Raw genomic sequence first — 27,297 nt, 5'->3', positions numbered from 1 at the left:
TCCTTGAGGGGTACTGGCTAAATCTGCCATCCTATCTTGCGTAAGACGGCTCGTCCGTGTTTCGTATGACTGAGCCGGATTCTCTGATTAGAGAGGTGGGCTTCAATGAGCTCCTCCACCGTGTTGTGGGCGCCCATGTCCAGAAGTCTTTGTGCGGACGAGTATATGGGAATGCCCAGTGCTTGCTTCGTTGCCTTACGAAGCATCGTGTTTAGGGTGTCCCTATTCGCCTTCGTCAGCTGGAGATAGGGGGCGGAGTAGGTAACCCGTGACACGACGAATGCGCGTATCAGGCGCATGACATCGTCCTCTTTGAGGCCTCGGTTTCTATTAGATACCCTTCTGATCATACTGAGTATCTGTTCGGCTGTAGTTTTGATCTTTGTGACGACGGCGTGTGCCTTCCCGTCGGCCTGAAGTAGTAGGCCGAGGATCCTAATCTGCTGTGTTGGCTTGATAGCCGTTCCGTCGATGGTGACGATCACGTTCGGCGGCAGCTCTTTCTTGGATTTTCCCGGTTGGATAATAAGCAACTCTGATTTCTGGGGAGCGCAGCTCAGTCCGCATGACTTTGCGTACTCGTGCACGGTTGTTGCCGCCTTCTGCAAGGCTTCCTCCATCCAGGCATCAGAACCGGCTCGAGCTGTCCACACCGTAATATCGTCGGCGTAGAACGCATGGTCCACGCCTTCGATTTGCTTGAGTAGACCGGGCAGGGGCAGGAGGGCCAGATTGAAGAGCAGGGGCGACAAGACCGATCCCTGTGGTGTGCCCCTATCACCCAGCTTGACAGGGTCTGACTTCTCCTCCCCTATTCTGATGGTCGCTGTTCGGTTTGACAGAAATTCTTTGATGTAGTCGAATGTCTTTCGGCCACACCTGGTCATATTCAGATTCCGCAACACGCTCGCGTGGGACACGTTATCAAACGCTCCCTTCAGGTCGAGGGCGAGTATCCCGCGCGGCGTGTGCCTCGTTGCCGGCTTGACGACCAGTTCGTGAAGTTGGATCATCACGTCTTGGGTGCTGAGATGTTGCCTGAAGCCGTACATCGTCTCCGGCATCTGATCTGCTTTTTCGAGGTGCTTCTGCAGCCGGCGAAGGACCATACGCTCCATCACCTTCCCCGCGCAGGACGTGAGGGAGATGGGCCGCATGTTGTCTATCGTGAGGGCCTTGCCGGGCTTTGGAATGAAGCAGACCTCGGCGTCCTTCCATTCCTTCGGCAACCGCGAGCTCTCCCAGGCTTCGTTGATGTGCCCTAGGAGGCCGCGGGCCGCTTTACTGCTCATGTTACTGAGTAGTTTGTATGTTATGGCATCCCTGCCGGGTGCACTTTTCTTGTTACTTACTTTGATCTATCGCTGTCCACAATTCCGTCATGGAAAACGGCCGGTCCAGGTCTTCGTTGTCGGGTCCTTCGTACCTCTCTGGCTCCGGGTACTGTCCCTTCTCTGTCTTTAGGTACTTCGCCTTCAGGTCTTCCAGGAGCCTGCGGCCGTCTCCCTTGTACATGTTCAATACTTTGGTAAGGTTGCGATTGGTCGCAGTTTTGCTACTCAGCGGGTCGATCAGATGCCTCAAGAGGCACCACGTCTTCCACGTCGAGAGCTTGCCCTGCAGGCCGTCGCAGGTCTTCAGCCAATTCTCCCTGCATAGTTTGGCCGCGTGCTCGGCGATCTGCTTGTTCAAGGCTGCTATGCGCTTGGCCAGCTTTCTGTTGTGCCGCTGACGTTTCCATCGCCGCGTTAACGAGTGCCGGGCCGCCCACATGTGGGTCAGTCTGGCGTCCACGTACGGTGTCTGCGAAGTCGTTGCGATTTCTTGGGTAAATTTTTGGAGGGTCTTCTTCTGGTCCCTCGACCATTCGGTGTAGGTCTGTTGTGTTTCAGCTCGTCCCGATTCTTCCTCAGACGCCTCTTCTTGTTCCTGTGTGAACTTTCTCATCTTATCCCAATCCGTGATCCGCGCTGTCCCCAACACAGCCCGATATCGGGAACCTCGGATCGTGATGCCGATCACGCTGTTGTCAGAACCCAGGTCCACTTCTTCGCTTCTCCAGGAGACGTCTAGCGTTCCCGATAACCACGAAAGGTCTGGCGTAGTGTCCCTCGCGGCACTGTTGCCTCTTCTGGTAGTTACGTCAGGCTCGTTCAGGAGGGCAATCTCGTGATCCTCCATTACTTTGGCCAATGCTTTTCCTCTTTTTGACTGGAACTTATAGCCCCATGTTGTGTGAGGGGCGTTAAAGTCGCCGAGGATCAGGAGCGGCCTGGTCCCCGCCAACCCTTTCGCCTGACTCACGATGCGGTCAAATTCGTACTGCCGTTGTGACGGCCGACAGTACGCGCTCATTACAAATAAATTGCCCGCGCTGCCAATTTCTCTTGCATGAATTTCGACCAGCGTGTGCTCGCACCCGCCCTGCGCCGTAACATGTTGAGTTGCCGCCACGTTGCTGCGAACGAGCACCGCCGTTCCGTTCTCCGTGGGGTCCGTGTAAGTGACGTACCCCGGAAGTCTTGGTTTCCCGTTCGTCTCCTGTAGAGCAATTACATCAGGCTTGTTGTCTTGCCCGTTAATGTATAACATTAGTTCCGCTTCTTTGTTGCGAATCCCACGGCAGTTCCATTGGTAAATCACGGTGGTTTCCCCCCCCCCGGTCTTCTTGTGCTTCTTACTTGGCTTCTGCATCATCCTTTCCGGCTGTCTCGAGTCGATTGCGCCTTTTCGCGATCGCGTTTTTTATTTTTTCGGCCCGCTCCTTTTTCAGGGACGCGAAGTGGTTCCTCACCGATGTTGAGGCTACTTTTAGCGCTTGACGTTTGTGCTTCGCCGATGGCGTCTGAGGCTGACTCTCGACAGCTTTAAGTCGGTCGTCTATTTTGCTGAGCCTTTCGTTAATTTGGGAAATTGCGGCCAAAATGGCCATAAGCTCTCCTTCTCGCGGGATCTGTGTCGTTACCGTGGTCGCGGTCTCTGCGTTCGCAGTTTCCTCTCCGCTCGCGGGGCTCTCTTCGGCGTCCATCGCCTCTAGGTTATTTGCTGCACGTTGCATGGCCTCAGCCTCTCCAGCTGGCCGCCCTTGGCGGGGCGAGGGGGGGGCCCTCCGCGGCACCTTGCGCAAGCCTGCGGCGTTGCTTGTCGCCGTGTTGTCTTGGGGTCCTGAATTTGCCAAGCTGCCGTTACTCGCGTTTCGATCTTATTCATAAGCGCCTGTATTTGGGCGTTCTGTTCCTGGATCTGAGCGTTTTGGCGCTCTATGATCCTCTTAAGCTCTATCACTTCGCTACTGTCCTTTTGCGGATTCGCTTGTGAGTTAAGGGGTTGGGAGGGGGTGAGGGGTGGGAATTCGGTGTCGCTGGTTAGAGCGACGGGAGACCTGTTGGTCCGGCCCATGTTCCGACGTGGTCATCCTGGCTGAGCTTCCCGATCCGCCCGAATTGTACTGAGAAGCGGAAATACTCTGTCCCGTATTAGTTTCATTCATATCGGATTTGTCCGGTTTCTGTTAAACCGAACATGACCTGTCCTGTATATGAGCTCAATACAGGACTGGTCCGCCCTGTTTCATATCCATTCCGGACTGGGATGTCATGTATAAGGTGCATACTGGAAATGGTCTGCCCTGCATTAACTCGATCACCGGACTGGATCGTCTGGATTGAGATTCATACCGAACATGACCTGTCCGATATAAACCCATTTTAAGCTTCATACAGGATTGGTCCGCATGTTTCATATCCATACCGGACTGGGATGTCTTGTATAAGATGCATACTGGAAATGGTCTGCCCTGTATTAACTTTATACCGGACTGGACCGTCCGGATTGAGATTCATACCAGACATGACCTGTCGGATATAAACCCGTTTAAGCTTCATACAGGACTGGTCACACCGGTATCAAATTTATTTGGGATAATACAGGACCGGTTCAAACCCGTTTGTCGCGATACGGGATTTTTCACTAGGGTGAACAATGAGGAAAGGAGGGGGGTGAAGGAATCACCCTGAACCACAACCGTCTAGAGACCATTAACCATTATTATTGAGTGACATGTATCGCACCTATATTTTTTCTTCTTTTCACATTTCTTAATTCACAGAAGCGCATGCATGGGGAAGCTATATCACCTCTGATCTGCATATCAACATACCAATTTATTACAACACACACAAAGAAACTGGCAAGCTGTCTAAGGAGACGAAAGATTTGATTAAGAAACGCCAGAGTATGAAAGCTTCCAATCCAGCAGACCAGATCCAATTGGCCGAGATATCAAAGCTAATCAATAAGCTAGCGCAAGGTGGCCGGTATAAGGAAGTATAACATGGAGAAAATTGAGCATGCTGTAAAGAACGGGGGAAGCCTTAAAGCGGTAAAGAAGAAATTGGGCATAGGCAAAAACCAGATGTATGCGATAAGGGACAAGGCGGGCAACGTCATCACTAATATGGAAAAGATAGTCAAAGTAGCCGAGGAGTTCTATACAGATCTCTACAGTAGCCAAAGTAGTCAGGACCGTAATGAGATTGGCGTTAGGGAAAAACAGTCAGACGTTCCACCAGTGACGAAGGACGAGGTCAAGAAAGCACTAGAAACTATGAAAAGGGGGAAATCAGCTGGAGAGGATCAGATAACTACAGATTTGCTGAAGGACGGGGGGGATATCGTGCTAGAAAAACTGGCCACCCTGTATACGCAGTGCCTGGTGTCATCGACGGTACCGGAACCATGGAAGAATGCAAACATTATCCTCACTCACAAGAAAGGGGACTCTAAGGACCTTAAAAATTACAGACCAATCAGCTTACTGGCTGTTACGTATAAGGTATTTACTAAGGTAATCGCTAATAGAATCAGGACAACCTTAGACTGCAATCAAGCAAAGGATCAAGCAGGGTTTCGGAAACGGTACTCTACTATCGATCATATCCATACCATCAATCAGGTGATAGAAAAAGCATTCATTGATTACGAAAAAGCATTTGACTCAGTTGAAACCTCGGCGGTGATGCAGGCATTGCGAAATCAGGGGATAGACGAGCCGTAAGTGAAAGTGCTGGAAGATATATATAGTGGCTGCACAGCAACCATAGTTCTGCATAAAGAAAGTAACAAAATTCCCATAAAGAAAGGTGTTAGGCAAGGAGACACAATCTCCCCAGTACTATTTACAGCTTGTTTAGAGGAAGTATTCAGAGACTTGGAATGGGAGCAGTTATGGATAAGGGTAGATGGAGAATACATCAGTAATCTGCGATTTGCTGATGACATTGCCTTGCTAAGCAACTCGGGGGATGAACTGCAAATAATGATTGATGACCTAGACAGGAAAAGTAGAAAGGTAGGCTTGAAAATAAATATGCAGAAGACTAAGGTAATGTTCAACAGCCTCGGGAAGGAACAACAGTTTACATTAGGTAGCGAAATACTGGAAGTAGTAGGCGAATATGTCTACTTAGGACAGGTAGTAACCGCAGATCCGGACCACGAAAAGGAAATAACAAGAGGAATACGATTGGGATGGAGCATATTTGGCAAGCACTCGCAGATAATGACTAGCAGCTTACCGGTATCGATCAAGAGGAAAGTATACAACAGTTGCATCTTGACTGTACTCACCTATGGGGCTGAAACGTGGAGGTTAACCAAGAGAGTTCTACTTAAGTTGGGGACGACCCAGAGGGCTATGGAACGAAAAGTGTAGGGGTAACATTAAGAGATAGAAAGCATGCAGAGTGGGTCAGAGAAATAACTCAAGTTACCGACATTCTAGTAGAAATTAAGAAGAAGAAATGGACATGGGCAGGACATGTAGTGCGAAGAGAGGATAACCGATGGTCGCTGAGGGTAACAAACTGTATTCCAAGCGAAGGAAAGCGTAGCAGGGGGCGGCAGAAAGTTAGGTGGGCGGATGAGATTAAGAAGTTCGCGGTGGTCAAGTGGATGCAGCTAGCACAGAACCGGGTTAAGTGGAGAAATATGGGAGAGGTCTTCGCCCTGCAATGGGTATAATCAGGCTGATGATGATGATGATGACACAAGGAAAATTTCAGTATTCCAGCTAAACGTGCCGTACGCTCAATCAAGTTTGCCAAGGGAAACCTGAATTTCTCCCATTTCATACCTTACAGGAAGACAGCTTTGGAACTTGCAAGGGTGGAAGAACGGGCTAGTTTGATTTCCAAGCTTTGGAACCACAGGTTTTCTTTTCCCTGCCTATCGCTCAAGGACGGGCCTGAATTACGGGGGTACTGAGGGCCACACACATGCGTATCCGTTAGTAAATATTGATATCCTACTCATTTACGCGCGTAGCCATAACAAACTAATAAGTTATCTGAACAAAATAATGGACCTACCTATTTACACGAGAAGCTAAAGAGAAAGGCATTAACCAAATAAATTCGATATTACATTTTAACCTACTCTTTTACACACAGAGCTTTAACCAGTAAACGGCTTTAGTATGAGCTGGTTTACTTGCGAAGAAAAAAAAATACAGAACGGCTATTGATATCGAATTCAAAGGTTTATAGACACCCAGAAAAGGCACCGCTAAACCGTAGGGTGATAAACCACCACTCTCGGACTGCTACAAATACCTAATCCTTAGCAAAGTACATATAGGCCGTCAGGAAGTACCGGTGTTACAAATTTGAGCAGAGACTGCAGTGTAAAATGAGCGAATGTGCCTAACTCGGGTTGCTTTTGAAGTTAAGAGAGAAAAGGAAGAAAAAACAATACAAGGCTATTGCGGGTTTTTTGAAAGTGTCCGATGGCATTTGTCATGACCGCGACAGCTCCGCCCCAAACCCAAATCAAACATGAAGCTACTTAGGTAGTGAAAATAATAACAAACAACGAAAGACTTTATCCACCCACTGAAATTTGTCAAGCTTGGGTCCCAGCAGTCAAGAAAATCATGCTTTATTGTTTCAGTTTTTTTGCATAAAAAACAATTGGTAGTCCAGGGTACGAAGATGCCTTTGCTATGAAGCCATGTCTTAACGGGTAGCGTGTTAGTGTGCAATTTAAAGAAAAAAGTTTTGACTGAAGATATTACCGGCATTCTTTTAACTCTTTTAAGGACGTCTTGTCCGGGGCCTCCACGGTATGGCAAACGGTACAATGGTTGGGGAAGCATGATGTCAGTGAGGTCTCTATAGAGTTTCTTCTTGGTGACATTGCACAGATATTCATGAGAGAAACGCACATTTAACAACCTATATGCAAGCATAACTTCACGCAGATATCCAGTCACGGCAACGCACATATTTTGACATGACGACACCACGAACCCTGGAAGGAGTCTGCTGTGCCTGACTTTAATCACTGTCCGGAGAAATTGATTGTTTTGGTCGCGTAGATAAATAAAGCGCGATACAACCTGGCGCATAAATAAATGCAAAAGCCCTAGTCCTCCCTTCTTGGCAGGAAGGAAAAGATTGGTTCGACTTGTTCTCTCTCATGTCGAAGCCCAAATAAACACAGCAAAAACACGATGAATTTTTTGTACACTGATCCTCATGGCACCCAACACATTCATTACATACCAGATCTTAGATACAAGGAAGAGATTGCAGATTGTGTCTCGGGAAAACATCGATAATTACCTTCCTTGCCACGCGTCAGCCTTTTCTTTTGCAGACAACGCTTGGTTAGCCCAATATGGCTCTGGGTCGCGATAGGCATCAAGCGGTACACCAAGATAACGTTTTGGGACACATGCCCAATTGAGCCGACAAAAATTGTCCGACGTGGCTTCCCAGTCTCCATGCCAAAAGCCATGACTCTTTTCCCAGTTTATCTGGGCCCCGGTGCACTCACAAAATTGTTGTACAACAGTTGTGGCATGCTGAATACTGTCTCTGTCGGTGCAAAAAATGGCGATATCATCGGCGCAAGCCAAGATTTTAACATGGGCCGCCTGCAGTCTATAACCTGTTATAAGTTCGCTATTTGCAATGGCCAAACAGAGTGGCTCGAGGTAAACAGCGAACAGCAAGGGTGACAGCGGACATCCTTGCCTCACGGATGACAAAACTGGCAGCCTGCCAGTGAGTTCTCTGTTTACTATGACTCGCATTGAGCAGTTCGTGTAGGCCATTCTCACTCCCTCGGTTATAACAGTACCGACCTTCGAATGCTCTAAAACGCATAGCAGAACCTCGTGCGATACACGGTCGAACGCCTTTGCCAGGTCGAGCTGCATCATAGCCACGCGGTCACCAAATGCATCGCAACACTCAAGAATACTCGGAGCAACATGAACATTAGTTGCTATACTTCTGCCTTTTATGCCACAAGTCTGGTGCGGTCCAACTAAAGTTGTTATCACTGACTGCAAGCGTTTGGCCAGAGCTTTCATAAAAATCTTGTAGTCTACGTTGGTAAGAGTGATCGGACGATAGGACCCTACCAACAAACGTTTATCCGCATCATCACTCTTCGGTATGAGCACAATGTGCGAAGTTGTAAAAGACAAGGGCACTCTATTTCGTAAGCTTCATCCAGAACCTTATGCAACATGCGGGCTGCCTTCGTTCTGAAAACTTTGTAAAAAGCCGCTCCTAGACCGTCAGGCCCGGGTGTTTTACCTAGGGCGAGGGCGTCGATTGCGCATTCTATTTCGCCCTCAGTAATTGGCTGCTCCAGTTGCTTCTTGACTGTTTCATCGAGACGTGGCATAAGCGAAAGGAATCTCTGGAATCCGTCTTTTGCCTCGCGTGAGCAACTAAACAGATCTTTAAAATGATCGGCAACCACTTTCTTGATAACGGTGTTATCCGATGTGATTGCGTTCCCGGTTGATAACTGGCGTATTTCTTTCTGACATGCATATCTTTTTTCGTCAGATAGCGCTCGCTTAGTCGGCGTTTCTCCTGCCCAGAGCTTCTCTGATCTAGCGCGTACAATCGCCGCTTTGTATTTTTTTGCATCCACACCTTCCAGCTGGCTTTTAACTTCCCTTATTTCTTTCGTGTAATTACCTGGCTGAATGTTTTCCATGCTTATCAAGAACTCCAGTTCTTGCTGGAGTTTTGTTTCGTTCTCTCTTTGCTGGTATGCTAGAGGCTGCTTCTTTCGATGGCTTTCATTTTAACTCGCTGTTTAAATTCCTCCCATTCGACTGCAAAACAGGGGGGCTGCATTTCAAGTAACTTTTCGAATTCTTCCGTTACTGCGTTAACGAAGACCTCATCCTCCAACAGCCTCACATTTAATTTCCATAGGTCCCAGTTGAATCGAATATTCCTCTGTCTTTCCCCAAACGTTGCCATCACCAAGCAATGATCACTACACTGGACGGGCTTGACTTCGTAGGCAGTACATAAGGATACCAACTCATGTGATACATATATTCTGTCGAGTCTCGCGTGACTTTCACGTTGGAAATGAGTGTACTGCGGACGATTTTCACCGGTCAGCACGCTTCTTATGTATTCGAGATTGCATTCATGTACCATTGCATTTAGCACCTCTGCACTTTTGTCTCGGACACGTGCACGCTTAGCGCGTTCCCAAGCTGAGCACACGCAGTTGAAATCTCCCAACAGTACTATCACTCTGTCACAGTGTATGTAAGCATCAAAACGCTCAAAGAAGTATCGGCGCTCTGTTTCAACATTCGGGGCATAGGCACAAATGACACGAAAGACAGACCAGAATAGGTGAAATCAACGACCAAAAGGCGCCGACTTTGCAAGAAAGCACTGATTCCACAGAAATCCCAATGTTATTGCGTATGAATAGGGCACAACCACCTGATCTACCATCTTCATGACATATACACATACATGAAACTGCATACGGAAATTGGACACCATTCGATCAGTCGGTTCTTCATTTTCAATTTTTGTCTCCTGGACCGCAACTACATGTAGGTCATTGTCAAGAAGAACGCGACTAAGTTGGCACTGCCGTTTCCTTGCACAAAGCCCTCTTACGTTTAGAGTGGCTACCCGTAACGCTGTTTCAAGAATGCTTGCCATGGCTACACGAACGAATGGTGCCCATCACAATGAAACATGCTTCACGTTTGATACATTTCGATACCATGGGAACCGCATGCTTCCCAACCAAAATTCTGCCTTGGATTTAAAAAGAACGTAAACGTCTTTTTCCGGCATCCGTTCAAATACTAATTTATACAGTGTTTCAGCCATTGTTGTCACCACTATCCCCCCCAACCCTTTTACGACCCTGACAGCAAAAAACTACGGTGGCGGCTTGCCCGCCTGCCAAGCATCGGCGGGATTGCTCGGACGCGGCTTGAAGGATTATCGCCGCATACCTGGTCCTGGCGTTTTCGCTGGTGGTTCGTCTCCACCAATTCCTTCCTGATGCAATTGCTTGCTGTCGGTGTCATCGTGCGGCCGTTTCCCTGCCGGGAGGTTAGCCGCTCCGAACGCAGTGTCCATGCTGTCGGCGTCTGCTTGGCTGACGGCCACGGCGGTGTCTGCAGGCTTTTCGTCCGTGCCCTTCGGCGTCTCCACGATGTCTCGTGAAGGCATTTGTAGCGGTTCTTCAACCACTGCTTCTTGTACAGTGCTGTCCCCCACTTGTGGTTTAGGTTTATTCGACGTCGCCACAGTGGCTCGCGCACTTGCTGCAGCTGATGCTTCCTCCGCGCCTGCCTCGTCCATGAGCAGGTCAGACACATCCTCACTGCCCGCGGGTCCGGTTACACTGGCATAGGTCCGCGAACATTGGCTCTCGTCGTGGCCGAAGCGACGACAGACACCGCACCGCGGAATACGGCACTCACGGCGAATATGGCCTGTGGCTCGGCAGCGAAGGCAGAGTGGAGCCCTGCCCGGCACAACAAGAGCTAGCTCACCGGACACGCTCAGCTGATGAGGTAGATCGTCAACCTTCACACCGACGTTCAGCTTCAAAGTCACGTTTCTTGTGGTAGAGCCTTTGTCTGTCACTCCTTGAGCACGCCACCGCTCTCGAGAGATGTCACTGACCTTGCCGTAAGGAGCGAAGGCGAGACGCACACCCTCGTCTGGTACACTGTGCAGGAGCCAGTGTACCTTCATGCGTATATCCCTGTTGGCCGGGTCAATGACGAGGCATCGCTTCTTCTTCACTTGCAGTTCGCCAATGCTGACCACCTTCTTGACTGCTTCGGCATCCTTGAGTGTAACGGCCCACACATGGCTCATTCGATACGACCCCAAAGCGATAACGTCGGGGAGCACCGAAAGCTGAGCGAGGGCGCCTCGAAAATCCTCAACCCTATACGGCCGAGCAGTTATGTCAGCGTGCAAAAATACGGTATTTAAAACGAACCGACGTGTGGGAAGACTGGGCAAAACAACCTGGTAATCACTGTCAGAGGACAAAAACCTGTTACCGCGGCCCTGCTGGGCCGCTGACACCGCTCTGTGGGAGCCCATGAATACACGTCAGCTTGCTAGCGAAGCCGGAAGTGCCCACTCAGCCACGAGTTCGATGCTTGAAAGCGGTACAAAAGCGCTTCTAGTGAATGCGGCGTTGCCTTAGAAACGTGCCGTAGAACGTTATACTGCGGTGTATATCGGTAATTATGAGCATGTTACTTACAGAAGTCGCAGTTACACGAGTAGCGAAGTACGTTTCCGCTACATTTCTTCTGCGCTCTGCGCACATGAAGAGCCATCTTGCGGCAAACACAGAACCCCTCCTCGCAATGTGCGGCGCTGCCCCGACACGTGGCGCGCCACTCGCCTCTGACGTTTCGCCGTGCACCCTCACGGGTTGTAGAATTGATTGATTGAATGTCCTTTATTGAATGGGAAGGCTCATGGCCATGGATGGGGATAAAGGGGAGTAGACATAATCTTCATTGTTTATTTAGGTCGTCACTCGAATCACATTGCTCTAACCAGGCCACTAAGCGAGCCATACTTGGCAAATATCATCTGTGTGTTTGCATCAGTTTCTAGAAGGGAACGGTAGTTCAGGCGGTAGGGTTCGATCTCGGGGCGTCCAGTAGAAAAAGCAGGGCATTCCCAAAGTAAATGAGATATGCCGCCGCAGGTTAGAGTCGTACAGTGGGGGCACGTAATCATTTTCTCTTTATACTGACGCCAGTGGGCCATAATATGTGGCGTGTAAGCCGCATGGGCGATGAGCTTATTCAAAAAGACTTCTTGACTTCGGGTGAGGTGGGTTCTTCTCGTAAAAGGTGGGTCTGGTGTGGCCACCTGCATGCGATGCTGACTGAGGCTACGAAGACTGGTCCGAGTATAGTGCATAAGGGCAAGAGAAGGGGTGAGTTGCCCGCCCAAGGTCGAATAAGGATGAAGCAAGGGGGGTGGGGAAGTAAATGTGGACATCCCACCTGCCAAGGCAGCCGCGGCGTGTGCCGCCGCATTGCCCCCTGATTCGTCCGAGTGACCTGGGGTCCAGTGAATAGCGACAGTTCTGGTCGCGAGTTGGTGGCGTTTAAGGAGGCGCTGTATAGCCGTAGCTGTTGCATCTTGTGAACCCGGAGTAGCGATTTCCTTGTAAGCTTCAAAGGAATCAGTAAGAATACGTAGTGACCCAGTTCCGGTGCAAGGCACTCCTGACAAGGCTCCCCAAATCGCGAGGAGTTCAGCGTGAAGAGGGGTACCCTGAGGTAGATGGCAGGCATAAGCGCCTGAAAGGGAAGGGTTGTCATCGCATACCCAGGCCATAGATGCGAATTCGCTTGTAATGGATGCGTCGGTGTATATGTCAGTCGTATCGGGGATTCGCTCTTGTCGGTGATGGGCAGCTAGGAGCTCCCGGGGAATGACAAAATCGCGGTTTATAGGTCGGCGATGGACGCGTGTGACTACTGGCATCTCCCAAGGGGGAAGTGATGATTTCATCCAGCTCAAGCCGGCTTCCGCCCTAACCTTGGAACGCATGACTGCCTTTGGCTTTTGCGAAGAGTTCTGAATAGAGCTCATCGTAAAACGCTACCTGACTATCTCCTGGCTGTCGATATACACAAAGCTTTTGACAATGTTCGCCATGAGGTTATCCTGGAGGAACTCGCCAAACGCTTTCCTAGTAATCGTGCCCAAATCTGGATCCGCAATTTTTTGACATCTAGACCCATTCAGCTACATGGCAAAGCTCCGGGATGGGTGCCCAAAACCTATTACTTGGATAGGGGTGTACCTCAGGGCTCCATTATCGGACCCATATTGTTCAACTTGGCCATGACACGCGTCGCCGAGAATCTGGAAATCAGCACAAGCGCAAGATTCGCTATATATGCCGATGATATTACCGTCTGGACTGAGGCAGCGGATTACGTAGACAAATATTCTATGGAGACTGAACTTCAGGCGGCCCTTCTTTGTCTTGAAGATACACTAACCAAAATTGGCCTCGAACTCGCACCACATAAAACAGAATTGATTAGTATCGACGGAAAACATAAAACCAACCCCAGTATGCAGATCCATCTTCACATCGGAGGCAACACCATCACCTCCTCAAATGGGCAAATCCGCATTCTTGGCCTGCCCATATCAAGCTGCAACAGCCCCCAGAAATGGGTTCGTCAGTTACAACGCCTTTGGCCAGCACTGCTACATACTATTCGTCGCCTGTCCAACCGGCATGGCGGTGCGCGGCAGCATGCCTGCCGTGCGATGGCCAGAGCAGCGGCGGTCGGAAAAATCCTCTATGGTACACCGGTCCTCCAACTGTCGAAGACTGACTTCGCTAAGGTCGAACGCCTTCATCGCGCTACACTGCGCACTATTACCGGTCTACCTAAGCACACTCCTATAGCCGAACTTGAGCGTTTGGCCGCTCTTCCACCGCTCACTACCATCGTTACCGAGTCACAGACGCGTCATCGAATACGTCTAGAGAACACTGTCCAGGGGCGTCGCCTGCTGGCCTGGGATGAACAGCGTAACGACAAAACACCAGCCCTATATGCATCACTTCCCCCTTGGTTGTAGAATCAAGCGTCTTTCCTTTCTTTAGATTACTATCTTCGCTCACCCGCTTCTCCCCTTCGGGCCGCGCGGGTACCGGTGCGAGGATGCCCCAATACCCTTGCGTTTAATAAGTTTTCTCGCTCTCTCCCCTTCCAACATCCAGCGTGCGTCACTCGAACAGTGGTGTTTAGGCGACGCGGCTCCTCTTTCCGCTCACAGCGCGATTGCTAGGTGCAGCGTCTGATGCCGGACGCCTCTGACGTGATCGCTGCGCCGTAGCGCTTCTGCTGGGAAAGCGTTCCCTGCGATGTGTGCCGAGCTTCTTCCGAGGAATCATGCTTCTGCGTGGTGCTCCCAAGCGAGATAGAGGACGATCCCATCAAGGCGTCAGCCCCATGATCGCGTCCGCCTTCATGGCGCGTCGCTGCCCAGCTTTCTCCCTCCGAGACACCGAGTTCTTTGGTTCGTTCCGCTTGTTCAGACGCACGTTTCGTTGCCGCGCAGAACGCTGCGTTGCTCGGCGCTCACCGCGTGATTCGTGAGTGCAAAGTCCGACGCAGGGTGCCTCATCAGTGATTGCTGCGCCGTAGCGCATTGTCTTACACTCCTTGGCAGGTCGACGGGTGTTGTATTGCAGGGCCTTGCGCGCTCGCTCTTGAGACGCGTGTGATGGAAGCGGCGCCGTCTCAGATCAGCCGTTACGGAGATGGATGAGACTCAGCGCCGAGGTGATGCCGTGGGTGAGCAAAAGGAATTGGTTGCCCTCAGCGACCGCCGTTCCGTCACGTAGTTCATCGCAGTTAACAGCCACAAAAACACTGGAACGTGGCGGAATAAAAATGCTCTCGGCAGAAATTTGAAGAGGGGCGTGGCTTTGGTGGTCTGCGGTGTCAGTATCATCAGCTTTCTCTGTCGAAAAGGTCACGGTACGCTTCCGGAGTTCGATAATGGCCCCATACTCCCGAAGAAAATCGACACCAAGGGTATACAGTCGCGGGAGCAGTCAGGTATTACAAGGCAGCTGACAACAAACGTGGAGTTGCGAATTTGGACTCTCGCTGTGCACTGACCGCTCGGAGTTACGACATGCCCGCCAGCGGTTCGAATCTGCGTGCCAGACCATGGCGTCATCACTTTTTTTAGAAGCGCCGCTAGCTTCCCGCTTAATATCGAAAAATCAACACCAGTGTCTACCAATGCGCTAACCTTATAGCAGTCGAGGACTACGGCTATATCCAGCGAGAGTCTATCTTCACGTGTACGAACTGTCGTCGGGGCCGTCAAGTCGCGGTCGCTCACAGGTCGCGTTGTCGGGGGGTCTAGTCGCGTCGATTTGAAGCGGCCTCGCCCCCTGAGGTCGCTGTCTTTAGTTTTCCCGGCTCGGACTAGACGGCCGTCGCTGCGCCATCCAGGAGGAGCTGGGCGGCGAGGATGGTCGGCGTGGAGACGGAAATCGTGACTGTCATCTAGAAGTTGGCGCCATGCGCTGCTGGGCTACCTAGTCCTCAATATCCCGGGGTCGTTGGCCTAAGGAGGGCTACGCATGTCGATGGGGAAACCCTTCAGTCCCAGTTGTCGAAATGGGCACTGTCGATACAGGTGGTGACCAGGTTCTCCGCAGTGGAAGCACAGGCGCTGCCGATTTGGGGCACGCCACAGGTCTGCTTTTCGCTGGGGTGGTCGGCGGTTGTCGATGTACGGCTCAGGGTGGGCTGAATACAGTGAGCCTTGGTCGGGTGGCAGTAATTGTGTGGAATCAGTTGGGGGACGTCGCAAGATGTCCGCATACGTTGGCCGACAGGACTCGGTGGAAAAGGATGGCGGGTTAGCAGATGGTACCGAAGGCCGAAATGCTTGTTGGAGCTCTTCTCGGACAATACTAGCGATAGAGCCGACCGTCGGCTGGGGAGCACCGATAAGCGTCTGGTGCTTTTCACGCAAAATGGAGCGGATGATGTCGCGAAGAAGATCCGGACTAGCCCTGAAGGCCGAAACCGGCTCCGTGAGCGAAGCGGCGAGTGCCGGCCTGTCGTAGGTCGTAGACCGCTGCTGGAGCATTCTTTCCATCGTGATTGCCTCCGAAAGAAACTCGGCAACTTTGCTCGGCGGATTGCGCACGAGCCCAGCGAACAGTTGTTCCTTAACGCCGTGCATGAGACAGCGCACCTTTTTCTCTTCGGGCATGGCCGGGTCAGATCGTCGGAACAGCCTAGTCATGTCCTCCACGTACATGGTTATGCTCTCGTTCGGCATCTTTATGCGAGAGCGTAAAGCCCTTTCCGCTCGTTCTCGGCGCTCCGGGCTGGTGTAGGTGTGCAGGGTGCAGCGGCAGAACTCGCGCCACTATGTTAGGGCGCCTTCGCAATTCTCGTACCAAGTACGAGCGCCATCTTCCAGGCTAAATAAGACGTTCCTGAGCTTCGCGGCGTCGTCCCACTGATTAAATGCGGCGACCCGTTCAAACTGGGCGAGCCAGTCTTCGACGTCTTCCGTCTGACAGCCGTGGAAAGCCTTAGGCAGTCGTGGGTTCTGTAGCGTGTAATATGTTGGAGTTTGCATGACAGGTCGAGGGACGGCTGCGGTGGTGAATTCCAACGGCCCGTGCTCAGGTGGTAGGCCTAGGTTCCTCCGGCTAGCGCGGTGAACAGGAGTGTCGATTGGCACAGGACCTAAATCCTGGGTATGCGGAGGAGTGCGGGACATATACTGGGATCGATACCCTGCGCCGACAACAAAATATGTCACGGACAACAGGGCTAGACGTGACTAAAACGACGGGACGAAGCAGTACCAGCAGGCAAAGTTCGGCGCACATCACGCGAGTCAACTTCAGTGTCCTCTTCTTCCAGGCGCAGCAAAAACATGGGGACACCAGGTGGCAATATAAAGCCTATCTGGACCAAATATAGGACTTCCGTAAGGTCGGTTTCAACATGTCCACTTTGAAAAGGGCCTTGAAGGCCCTTTTCTCCAGCTGTACCCTATTGCTACCTATCGGTACTGCCTAACCGCCATCGATAGGTATACTCGATGGCCTGAGACATGGCCCCTAGAGAGAATCACCGCAAAAGACGTCGCCTCGGCCTTCTTCGCCGGTTCGGGCCCCCTCGCGTCCCCGCCGACCAAGACGACAGTTTGAATCGCACCTTTTCAGGCTGCTCGGGCTGAACATCGGTCTCGAGCGCTCATGGACAACCAGCTACCCCCTGCGCCAACGGGATGATCGAGCGTTTCCACCGACAGTTCAAGCAGCCATCATGGGTAACCCGGACTCAACCTGGCTCAAAGCCATTCCAACCGTCGCCCTGGGTCTCCGCGCCACTTTCAATCCGTGCATTCAAGCTACACCCGCAGAGCGCGTCTACGGGGAACCACTCCGCCTCCTAGGCGAATTTCCTCCTGCACCACCGTCCACTAGCGCGACGTCAGATCCCACCGATTCCGTCACCCGACTCTGACACACCATGGCGGCCCTCCACCCGTAACCTGCAGCTCACCACTTTAAGACTGCCCAATTTGTCTTCAAGGACCTGGCAACGTGGACGCACACGTTTCTCCATGACAACACCGTCCGCAAGTCTATCCAACCACCTTAAAGCGGACCCTATCCTATTCTCCCTCGCGACGACAAAACCTTCAGCCTGCGCACTAAAGGTAACGACGTCCGCGTCTCTATCGACCGGCTGAAGCCAGCCTACATCGATTGCGCCGAACCAGAAAATACCTGTGCACCCCCAGGCGTCCATTCACGACCCCCGACATCGCAGCCTGCTGTCGTCACTACGTATGGACATCGGGTACGCCGCAAAAATTTTGCAAGCACTTAGGGCTCTCCACTCCGCGGCGGGAGGGGGGGGGGGGGAAGGGGTGATGTGGTGACACACACTACGTATATTTCCGCGCAGCCTCCGCTTCTTTTATCCGTCCCAGCATAACACGGCCACATGCTGGATGCCTTATCGATAAATTATGAGGCCATAAACGAGGAGTTGGAATTATTCCTGCCTGTATTTCTGGAACATAGCAGTCAGCGCAATGTAGAAACGTTATGGGATATGTTCAGAGACAAACAGCTCTCTTTGGTCGCTAATTATATTCCTTCTAAGGTCGTGTCATCTAGGCATAGAATGGACAAACCGTGGATTAACAAGTTGCTGCGGTTATAAATTAAGAAAGAAACGAGGGGTATACAAGGCTTTCAAGAAAACTCCAAACAAGAACTTGTATGATAGGCTTAGAACTCTAACAGAAAACTTGAAGCAGGAATTAAGAACTGCGAAAAGAACATACTTCTCGTCCCTAGCGGATAAAATAAGATCTAACCCAAAGGAATTATGGCGATAAGTCAAAAGTAACAAAAAAGACAATGTTGGTGTTCCTGCTCTCAGGCACGAAGGGAAATGATTAAGATGATACTGAAAAGGCTGATTACTTCAATGAATATTTCCATTCTGTTTTCGCAGCATACCGTCATACACATGAGCAATTACCTCAAATGGAGGATATTGTTGTGAATGAAGCTGGAGTTTTGGCGCTCTCGAAAAATCTAAACCCGCATTCTGCTCACGGTCCAGATGGCGTGCCAAATCACGTCTCGAAGCGCTGCGCCCGAAGTATTGCACCTTTTTGTTTGATTTTTTAGCAAGTCATTAAATTCTCAACAACTACCTAGTGAATGGAAAATCGAAAATGTAACTCCTATTTTCAAGTGTGGCTCTCGTGTTTTGGTAACCAATTATAGGCCGGTCCCTTTGACACCTGTTTCTTGTAAAACGTTGGAACATGTTGTGTATTCGGGACTTATTAAGCACCTTGATGACCATAGCTTTTTCATCCCGACCCAGCATGGATTTCGCTTGGGATTATCCTGTAGTTTAACAGAGCACGTTGTTGGGCTAGTCGGTCATACATACTTAAAAAAGGGGAATTGCGCTAAAAAAAGACACGGACGAGAAGAGGACAACAGGAATAGGACAACAGGACAATAGGAGGACAATAGGACAAGAGGAATATGCAAGGACTTGACTTTAGATAGACTGTCAAGAGCCGTTAACAACTGTAAGCGCAATAGCCTAGAACTGTTTTTCACCGTGAAAACGCACAAATATGACAAGCCGTTCCGGTGCATTGTGAGTGAAAAGGATACCTGGCAACGGGAGATTAGCTCTTTCCTCCAGAAGTGTTTAAAGAGTTTAGTTATACAAGACCCTTTTGTTGTAAAGAATTCAGGTGATGTGGTCTCTTTCCTACAGGGTTCCTCATCTTTAGGTTACGCTGTCTCTTTTGACAGAGAACCTGTTCTTTTCTATACCGCATGATGCCGTATTTTGTGCAGTTAGGTCTTGCATCGACGATAATGGTGTCGTAGATTTTCAGAACACCAGTGGCCTAACCCTGGACAATTTCATGAAGCTACTAGAGTTTTATCTTGAGTCCACTTTTGTAACTTTTGACAATCATTTTCATGTTCAGCGTCAGGGCATTTGCATAGGGTCCTGTGTGGCACCTGTATTGGCTAACATTTTCTTGGCCAGCATTGATCGTGATCTGGAGTGCTATTTGGACGACAAGATAGTTTTTAGATACGTGGACGATTATTTGGTGTTTCTTAAAAAGCAACCCGGTTTTACACACACGTTCACCGTGCAAGAGACGTTATCTGTCTTTAAACGACACGGGAGGGGTCTAACCTTCACCTACGAATTACCTGAAGTAGATAGATTACAGTTTTTAGATATTAACATCACTTTAACACCAGATCACACGTGTTAGATGTATTCACCACGAGCCCGGAAAGACCTGTTGCCGTTTGAATCTGCTCATTCTAAGACGGTGAAACGCGCCATTGTTATGCTGTGCCTGAAAGAAGCGTTGCAGAAATCATGTGTTCACCTGGTAAACGACAGCCTCACCAATCAGGTTGGCAGGTTACAGAAAGCTGGTTTCCCTGTTTCAGTCGTGGCTGCTGTGGCAGAGAAGCTTCTGCAAAGTTTTAATACTAGGACACCTCAAGAAGGTGGCGGTCAACCGAACACCAGACCGGCGGTTGTCCCCTATATCCATAGGGTGTCCCACAACCTGAAGAATGTAGCCAATCGCTACGGTGCGCCGGTGGTATTTTCTCCCCGCGCAAGTTGGCCTCTTAGTGCCCCCGGATTGTCTCCGGTGAGGAATGCGTGCGAGACTGCACAAAGCGTCACGCTACCCAGTTTGTCAGGTGTTCTGTCGGGGCTGTACATCGGCCAGACGGGCCGTTGTATAAATGAACGACTAAGGGAACATCAGCTCTCTATGAATAACGGAAAAGGGTCAAATTTGCCCTTGCATTGCGGCGCATGCCCTTTGGCTACGCCTGATAAAGCATGCCAGCCTTTGCTGGCTAGAACCAAAATCTTAAGGCGCAGTCGTAACCAGGTAGCACGTGAACTCGCAGAGGCCTTTTTCATTGATAAGTCAGGTGATGAATGCGTAAGCGATTCGAGTATCAAGTTGTATAAGAAAGAGACAACCTTCCTGGCATGTGCGCTTAGGCATTGATTGGATAAGCTTCAAGGTATATATATTTGTGTTTTTTCTGAATAGAATCAGTTGCGCCCGTCCATGTCCTCTTCTCGTCCGTGTCTTTTTTTAGCGCAATTTCCCTTTTTTAAGTATTATCCTGTAGCACACAACTTGTAGAATTCATCCATGACGTTGCATATGGTTTTAACAATAATTGACAGATAAATGCTATTTTTATTGATTTCAGAAAGGAGTTTGATGTAGTCCCGCATAACTTACTTCTACACAAACTTTCCTATATTGGTCTCCCTGATTCACTTTACTGCTGGGTGAAAGATTACATGTACGAAATGCAGCAAAAAGTGGCTCTAAACGGTGTGACGTCGCAAATGGTTGAAGCGCGTCAGGCGTGCCACAAGGATCCGTCCTGGGGCCGCTCCTGTTCGTGTATATCAATGATTTAACTGAAGGCGTGGTTTCGAATGTTAGATTATACGCTGATGACTGTGTCGTGTATAATACTGTGTCATGTGCAGAAGATATGAGCGTGTTGCAGTCTGATCTTGAAAAACTCTGTTCCTGATGTGTTAAATGGGAAATGGACCTGAATGTTCCAAAATGCTATCATGTGCAGTTCACGAGTAAAAAGGAAAAGTTCTGTAACTCATACTACATAAATAATGATTTAGTACAATGTCTTGATGAAGTCACATATCTGGGCGTCACATTAACGGCGACATTGGACTGTACAAATCACATTCAAACTACATGCGCTAAAGCATGTCGCCTTTTATATCTTTTTCAAAGAAATTTCAAGTGCGCACCAAAAGCCCTGAAGGAAACATTAAACCTCTCTAATATCAGGCCGGTGTTAGAATACGCGTGTGTAGCTTAGGACCCCTTCACCAAAACCCTTGAAGATAAGTTTGAGCGTGTTCAAAAAAGGGCTGCAAGATTCGTCACGGCTATCTCATCATCATCATCAGCCTGACTATGCCCACTGCATGGCGAAGGGCTCTCCCATATTTCTCCAATTAGCCCTGTTCTGTGCTAGCTGCATCCACTTGACCCCTGCGAACTTCTTAACCTCATCCGCACACCTTACTTTCTGCCTCCCCCTGCTACGCGTTCCTTCCCTTGGAATCCAGTTTGTTACCCTAAGCGACCATCGGTTATCCTGTCTTTGCACTACATGTCCTGCCCATGTCCATTTCGCCTTCTTAATTTCCACTAGAATGTCGGTAACTTGAGTTATTTCTCTGACCCACTCTTCACGCTTTCTATCTCTTAATGTTACCCCTACCATTTTTCGTTCCATAGACCTCTGGGTTGTCCTCAACTTAAGTAGAACTCTCTTGGTTAGCCTCCACGTTTCAGCCCCATAGGTGAGTACAGGCAAGATGCAACTGTTGTATACTTTCCTCTTGAGTGATACCGGTAAGCTGCTAGTCATAATCTGCGAGTGCTTGCCAAATGCGCTCCATCCCAATCTTATTCTTCTTGTTATTTCCTTTTCATGGTCCGGATCAGCGGTTACTACCTGTCCTAAGTAGACATATTCGCCTACTACTTCCAGTGCCTCGCTACCTAACGTAAACTGCAGTTCCTTACCGAGGCTGTAGAAAATTACCTTAGTCTTCTGCATATTGATTTTTAAGCCTACCTTTCTACTTTTCCTGTCTAGGTCATCAATCATTATTTGCAGTTCATCCCCCGAGTTGCTTAGCAAGGCAATGTCATCAGCAAATCGCAGATTACTGAGGTATTCTCCATCTACCCTTATCCCTAACTGCTCCCATTCCAAGTCTGAATACTTCCTCTAAGCAAGCTGTGAATAGTACTGGGGAGATCGTGTCTCCTTGCCTAACACCTTTCTTTATGGGAATTTGTTACTTTCTTTATGCAGAACTATGGCTGCTGTGCAGTCCCTATATATACCTTCCAGCACCTCCTGATTTCGCAATGCCTGCATCACCGCCGAAGTTTCAACTGAGTCAAATGCTTTTTCGTAATCAATGAATCCTATGTATAAGGGCTGGTTATATTCCGAACATTTTTCTATCACCTGGTTGATGGTATGGATATAATCGATAGTAGAGTACCGTTTCCGAAAACCTGCTTGATCCTTTGACAACCTTAGGTTGTCCTGATTCTATTAGCGATTACCTTAGTAAATACCGTATACGTAACAGACAGTAAGCTTTTTGGTCTGTAATTTTTACGGTCCATAGAGTCCCCTTTCTTGTGAATGAGGATAATGTTTGCATTCTTCCATGGTTCCAGTACCGTCGATGACACCAGGCACTGCGTATACAGGGTGGCCAGTTTTTCTAGCACGATATCCCCCCCCCCCCCCCGTCTTTTAACAAATCTGTAGTTATCTGATCCTCTCCAGCTGATTTCCCCCTTTTCTTAGTTTCTAATGCTTTCTTAACCTCGTCCTTCATCACTGCTATCTACGACTACAGAATTAGAGGTTCTCAAATCAGGGAAAGTCTAGGTTGGAAACTGCTCTCCGCACGCTGGAAAATCTTCCGGTTAAAAGTTTTGAACAACATTCAGAATATTAACCCAGGAATTGATAGGAACACATATTCAAAACAACCTCATTATCAGTCTCAGAGAGGAGACAATTCCAAAAAAATCAGGCCATATCAAAGTTGCATAAATGCGTTTAAGTTTTCATTCTTTCCGCGCTCAATTTCAGATTGGAATTTACTCCCAGATGAGATCGTATCCGCGCCCAATTTTTCTCTAGACATCGAGAGCATTATATAATCTGTGTTACATTACAGGCAGTGTACTTTATCGTGAAACTGAGTCACAAATTTTTGTTGGGTGTGTCTTTTACACTTGGCATTGAATGTGCTTCCATTCTTTTTGTTAAAACGTTTTTTTTTTTGCTTTTTTTCTAGAACTGATTTTATGCTTTCGCGTCAGTTTTTCTGTTTCCATAATGTTTGCAACTACCCCCCCTACGATAATGCCCAATGGGTGCTGTAGGTATTTGTAATAAATAAATAAATAAAACAAAGCGCCACCGCTGCATCACTCGTGGCATGCGTCACCGACGACGACTACAAAAACAGGCTGCCCGGCTGGAAAGCACGGCTTTTGCATTCCGCTTCAGAGACGAGTGTAGCGTTAGTGTGCTCGTCCGCTACCACTGTTAATCGAATAGGCAGTCGTTACGTTTTTATGTTGGGATTCATCCTTTGACAGAAACGACATCCCACACCTTATTGCATGACAGGAGAATTTCGTACACAAAAGCGCAGGCGCAATCTACCGATCTCGACCTGTGCAAAACCTAGCATTTAAACGGGTTACTGTTCTTTAGCTTTTCCTAGTGGTTCCTAATAACACAGCAGAGCCCACCGAACTTATGCGGCGTCGATAAAACAACAGTAACTTCAAATTGCCCAGCTACTTTTCTTAGATTATGTGTAATCTGGATGCATGTAGGGAATCCCCGGTAGTTTTTCCTTCTGTGCGTTGTCGCTTCTTCTAATCAGAAAATCCTTCCTTACCGTCCGCAATAGCCTTTCCCATGTTGCCGAGATAACCAAATCCGGGAATCCTGCGGTTTTTAGCCTGCGAACCTGTAGAATTTCATTATCATGAATGCAATGATGACAAGAGCTCAGTAAGCTTGAGCAAATGTAACTACTGGCAATTCAATTTTTTTACAATTTTCGAGTGTCCAGAAGAATAGTTTAACACCTGCTTCTTGGACTTCGGGGAGTACATAAAACATAAGTGGTCGCGTTCGAAAAACAGTTTTATGCTCAAAAACTGGAGAGTATCGCTCGACGGCACTTCAAACGTGAAACACAAACCTTTTGCACACTCCCGAAACAGCTTTAAGGCCACAATTATCCTGTTGAAGTTGTCTTTTTGTAGATGATTTTTGTAGATGGATGTAGATGATTTTCCAGTGCTAATGGAAACGGACAAGTTCAACAGGGGACTGATGGACGTCTTACAGCTGCGACGGGAGTGTGCAAAAGGTTTGTCTTTCACGTTTGAGGTGTTGTCGAACGATATTCTCCAGTTTTTGAGCATAAAACTGTTTTCAAATGCGACCACCTATGTTTCATGTACTCCTCAAGGTTCCAGAAGCAGGTGTTAGGCTTTTCTTCTGGCCACTCCAGAATTGTAAAAAGATGGAATTGCCAGCAGTTGCATTGGCTCAAGCTTACTGAGCTCATTTCATCATTGCATTCATGATAGTGTATTGCAACAGGTTTGCAGGATAAAAACTGCAGGATTCCCGGATATTGTCACCTCGGCAACATGTGAAAAGCTATTGCGGATGGTAAGAAGGATGGTAAGTTGGACGATTTGAAGTTCGTGTTGTTTTTTCGACGCTACATAAGTTGGGCAGGCTCTGCTGTGCTATTGAAACCGCCAGGAAAAGCTAAAGAACAGTAACCAGTTTGAATGCCAGGTTTCGCAAATGTCGAGATCGGTAGATTGCGCCTGCGCTGTTGCGTACGAAATTCCCCTGTCATGCAATAAGGTATACATAGGTTAAACGAGTCGGTGTATAAACATTCGTCTGCGTGAACACCTCAATCCGTTCTCGGATACACAATATTCTCACCTGAAAGATCATTGCAGTGCTTGTGGGGAAGAGGGCAAAAAGAAAAACCAAAGTTGCCGGCCCTTGGTTTCTGAAACAAAGATTTTGTTTCTCCACAGGGACAAAACGACCAGAGAAATAACTGAGCCTCAATACATCAGCAAGAAGCAGTCGCGATGTATCAGCCAGCCTTCCTTGGTGCTTATCAATAAAGAGGTTTCCTTTCTGGATAATCTTTGGTGATAATTTATGCTTGGTAAAACGGGCCGCTGAGTGGAGGGCTTCTGTGTTCGGTCTATGTTTGATAGGAATTTCCACGTGGCTGATGAAGCAAAAAATAATTTCTTGAATTTGCCTAACCAAGGGTTCCATTCTTTGTATTCACATGATATGTATAAGAATCCGCTTTCTTCTCAATGAAAAGTTCATTGCGAGCCTTTAGGGTTCGTGTCTTGGCAATTTACCACCCAATATGCAATTTTACCAACTCGTCGATCCTACTTCTCTTTAATAGGTGTCAGACTCGTGGGCGCCACAGGAAGCGAGTCACCTCGTATATGGCCTTCCTTCCAGTCTTGACCCATGTGCCGCAAACGTGTGCGTAGAAGTTGTCGCAGGGATGTGCGTCAGGGTCCATGGCGTTGGCCAGCAGCTCTTCGTAGCGAGTACAAGTCTTACTGCGGCATTGCTGGCTCCTGAGTGCCTGGGGACGTCGTAAATACCGTGTCGTCACCAGAGACATCAGACCGATAATCACGACCGCCACTACGAGCGCCATCAGCGTCCTGGACATGTGGCCATGTGTTCGCGAGTTGATCTGGGACCGGCTGGGACTCTGCGGAGGCAGGAGTAAACCGGAGGTGCTATGGTGTTAAGAGGTTCGAAAGAAATGTAATGGACGTTTTAGATTACAAAGCAAGGAATAAATAGCCACGTTCAAAACTTTGAGGCCTCTGGCAGGGGGCGGAAATTTCCTACAGCTCCCAGCGGCCGTGAATTACAGCGCTAGCACCAATTCCTCCTTCAGTTACGCCCGTGCTGGCCCAGCTATTGACGGAACCATTTTTGGCTTGAGGGAGGTGGAAGGGTCGTTTGCACAGCCAGGCATTTAGCAACGTTCTAGAAGGGGATGTGATGAGTGCTCTCCAGAGATCGCACGCCTTACGCGCGTATGCGCCTGAACGAGCTGCCTGTAACGCACCTTTTTGCCGACTTTATTGGAAGCCGGTTGCAGTGTCTTGTCTAGCGCGATAAGCTCGGAACAGCAATGGATAAATTGGCGAAGTGCATTACAGGTAGCTCGCTCGCGCGCATAGGCGAGCACGGCGTGCGATCTCCGGAGAGCACACATCAACCTAACGTAACATCCAGCACGATCTACTCGCAGTAACAATGGCAAATTAGGCAAAAAAAGTGCACTAAATGGAGCTTGAGACAGCTCTCACGCATACGCGTGCAATGCTTGTGACCTCGCTCGTGAACAGCTAGCGTTCACCGAAGCGATGAGTGCGAAATTACAAGACTCAACATTTTGTACGTCTTTTATTCAAAAAGTGCACGTGCACTGAATCTGTTCGAAAAATGGCGCGACATTCGTGCAAACGCAACATACATGAAATGCATACAAACGCCACGCACGAGCGAAAGATCCCTGTGTGCACTAGACTTGCTATGTACGTTCACTGTCTCTCACGATGTACCGGCACTTCTGCGTGTCGATCCGAGTTGTATGCGAACAAATTTCAGAAGAGACGACGCATAAAATTGTGGCTGGACGCTACTCTTCAATGGCTCCTAGGAATCTTAAAAGACGCTCGTTGGCGCTCACTTTCGTTGTCTAACGTAACGGTGTCGAGCGAGCCCCACCGCATACAAAGGTTGCGAGCAAAGTTGGTAGTCACCATGGCGACTGTGATGAGCCGGCATACAAAGCATTCACGGCTCAAGTCGCACAAGTGAAAACGAACTGCGGCGGTTAAACGAGATAGGTTAAAAACGTCACGGGCACAATACCAAGCGCTTCCGTAGCTGTCGTTGCACTGACATGACGAAAATACGAGCACGTGAAGGAACAACACGGCAACCCGACTAGAGACGGAAAGCTGGCGTACCGAAGACAACAACGGCAAATGGGCTGGCGGAGGTCCCAAAACACAGACTATTCAAATGACGCCGGCGGAAGGCGATACAACGGTCACAGGGTGACGGCGGTACGGGCGCTGAAAATTCACAAGGGATAGACAGAAACTACGACAAAGAGATAGATCGAGTGAGAGATGAAAGGGA

The 27,297-nt window shown here is 49.0% G+C and overlaps 1 protein-coding gene and 1 pseudogene across 1 annotated transcript in view; both read right to left on the bottom strand.

The window, feature by feature from the left end:
• LOC146170799 (uncharacterized) overlaps positions 1–25,804 on the bottom strand; it is a gene marked incomplete at its 3' end in the record, with an annotated part of 95,507 nt that extends 69,703 nt beyond the window's left edge. Inside the window, exon 1 of the mRNA XM_084586777.1 lies at positions 25,562–25,804. Within this exon, the coding sequence (XP_084442903.1) occupies positions 25,562–25,804 (243 nt within the window). The remainder of the gene's footprint in view (positions 1–25,561) is intronic.
• Positions 10,227–11,414, bottom strand: LOC146170800 (uncharacterized; annotated as a pseudogene).
• Positions 25,805–27,297: the final 1,493 nt, after the last annotated feature.

This window comes from Amblyomma maculatum, unplaced genomic scaffold (genome assembly GCF_055883805.1).
Source record: "Amblyomma maculatum isolate TAMU_Amacu unplaced genomic scaffold, ASM5588380v1 scaffold_43, whole genome shotgun sequence".
Taxonomy (NCBI): domain Eukaryota; kingdom Metazoa; phylum Arthropoda; class Arachnida; order Ixodida; family Ixodidae; genus Amblyomma; species Amblyomma maculatum.
The sequence above is the reverse complement of the archived record's forward strand: the minus strand, read 5'-3'. Positions and strand labels throughout refer to the sequence as shown.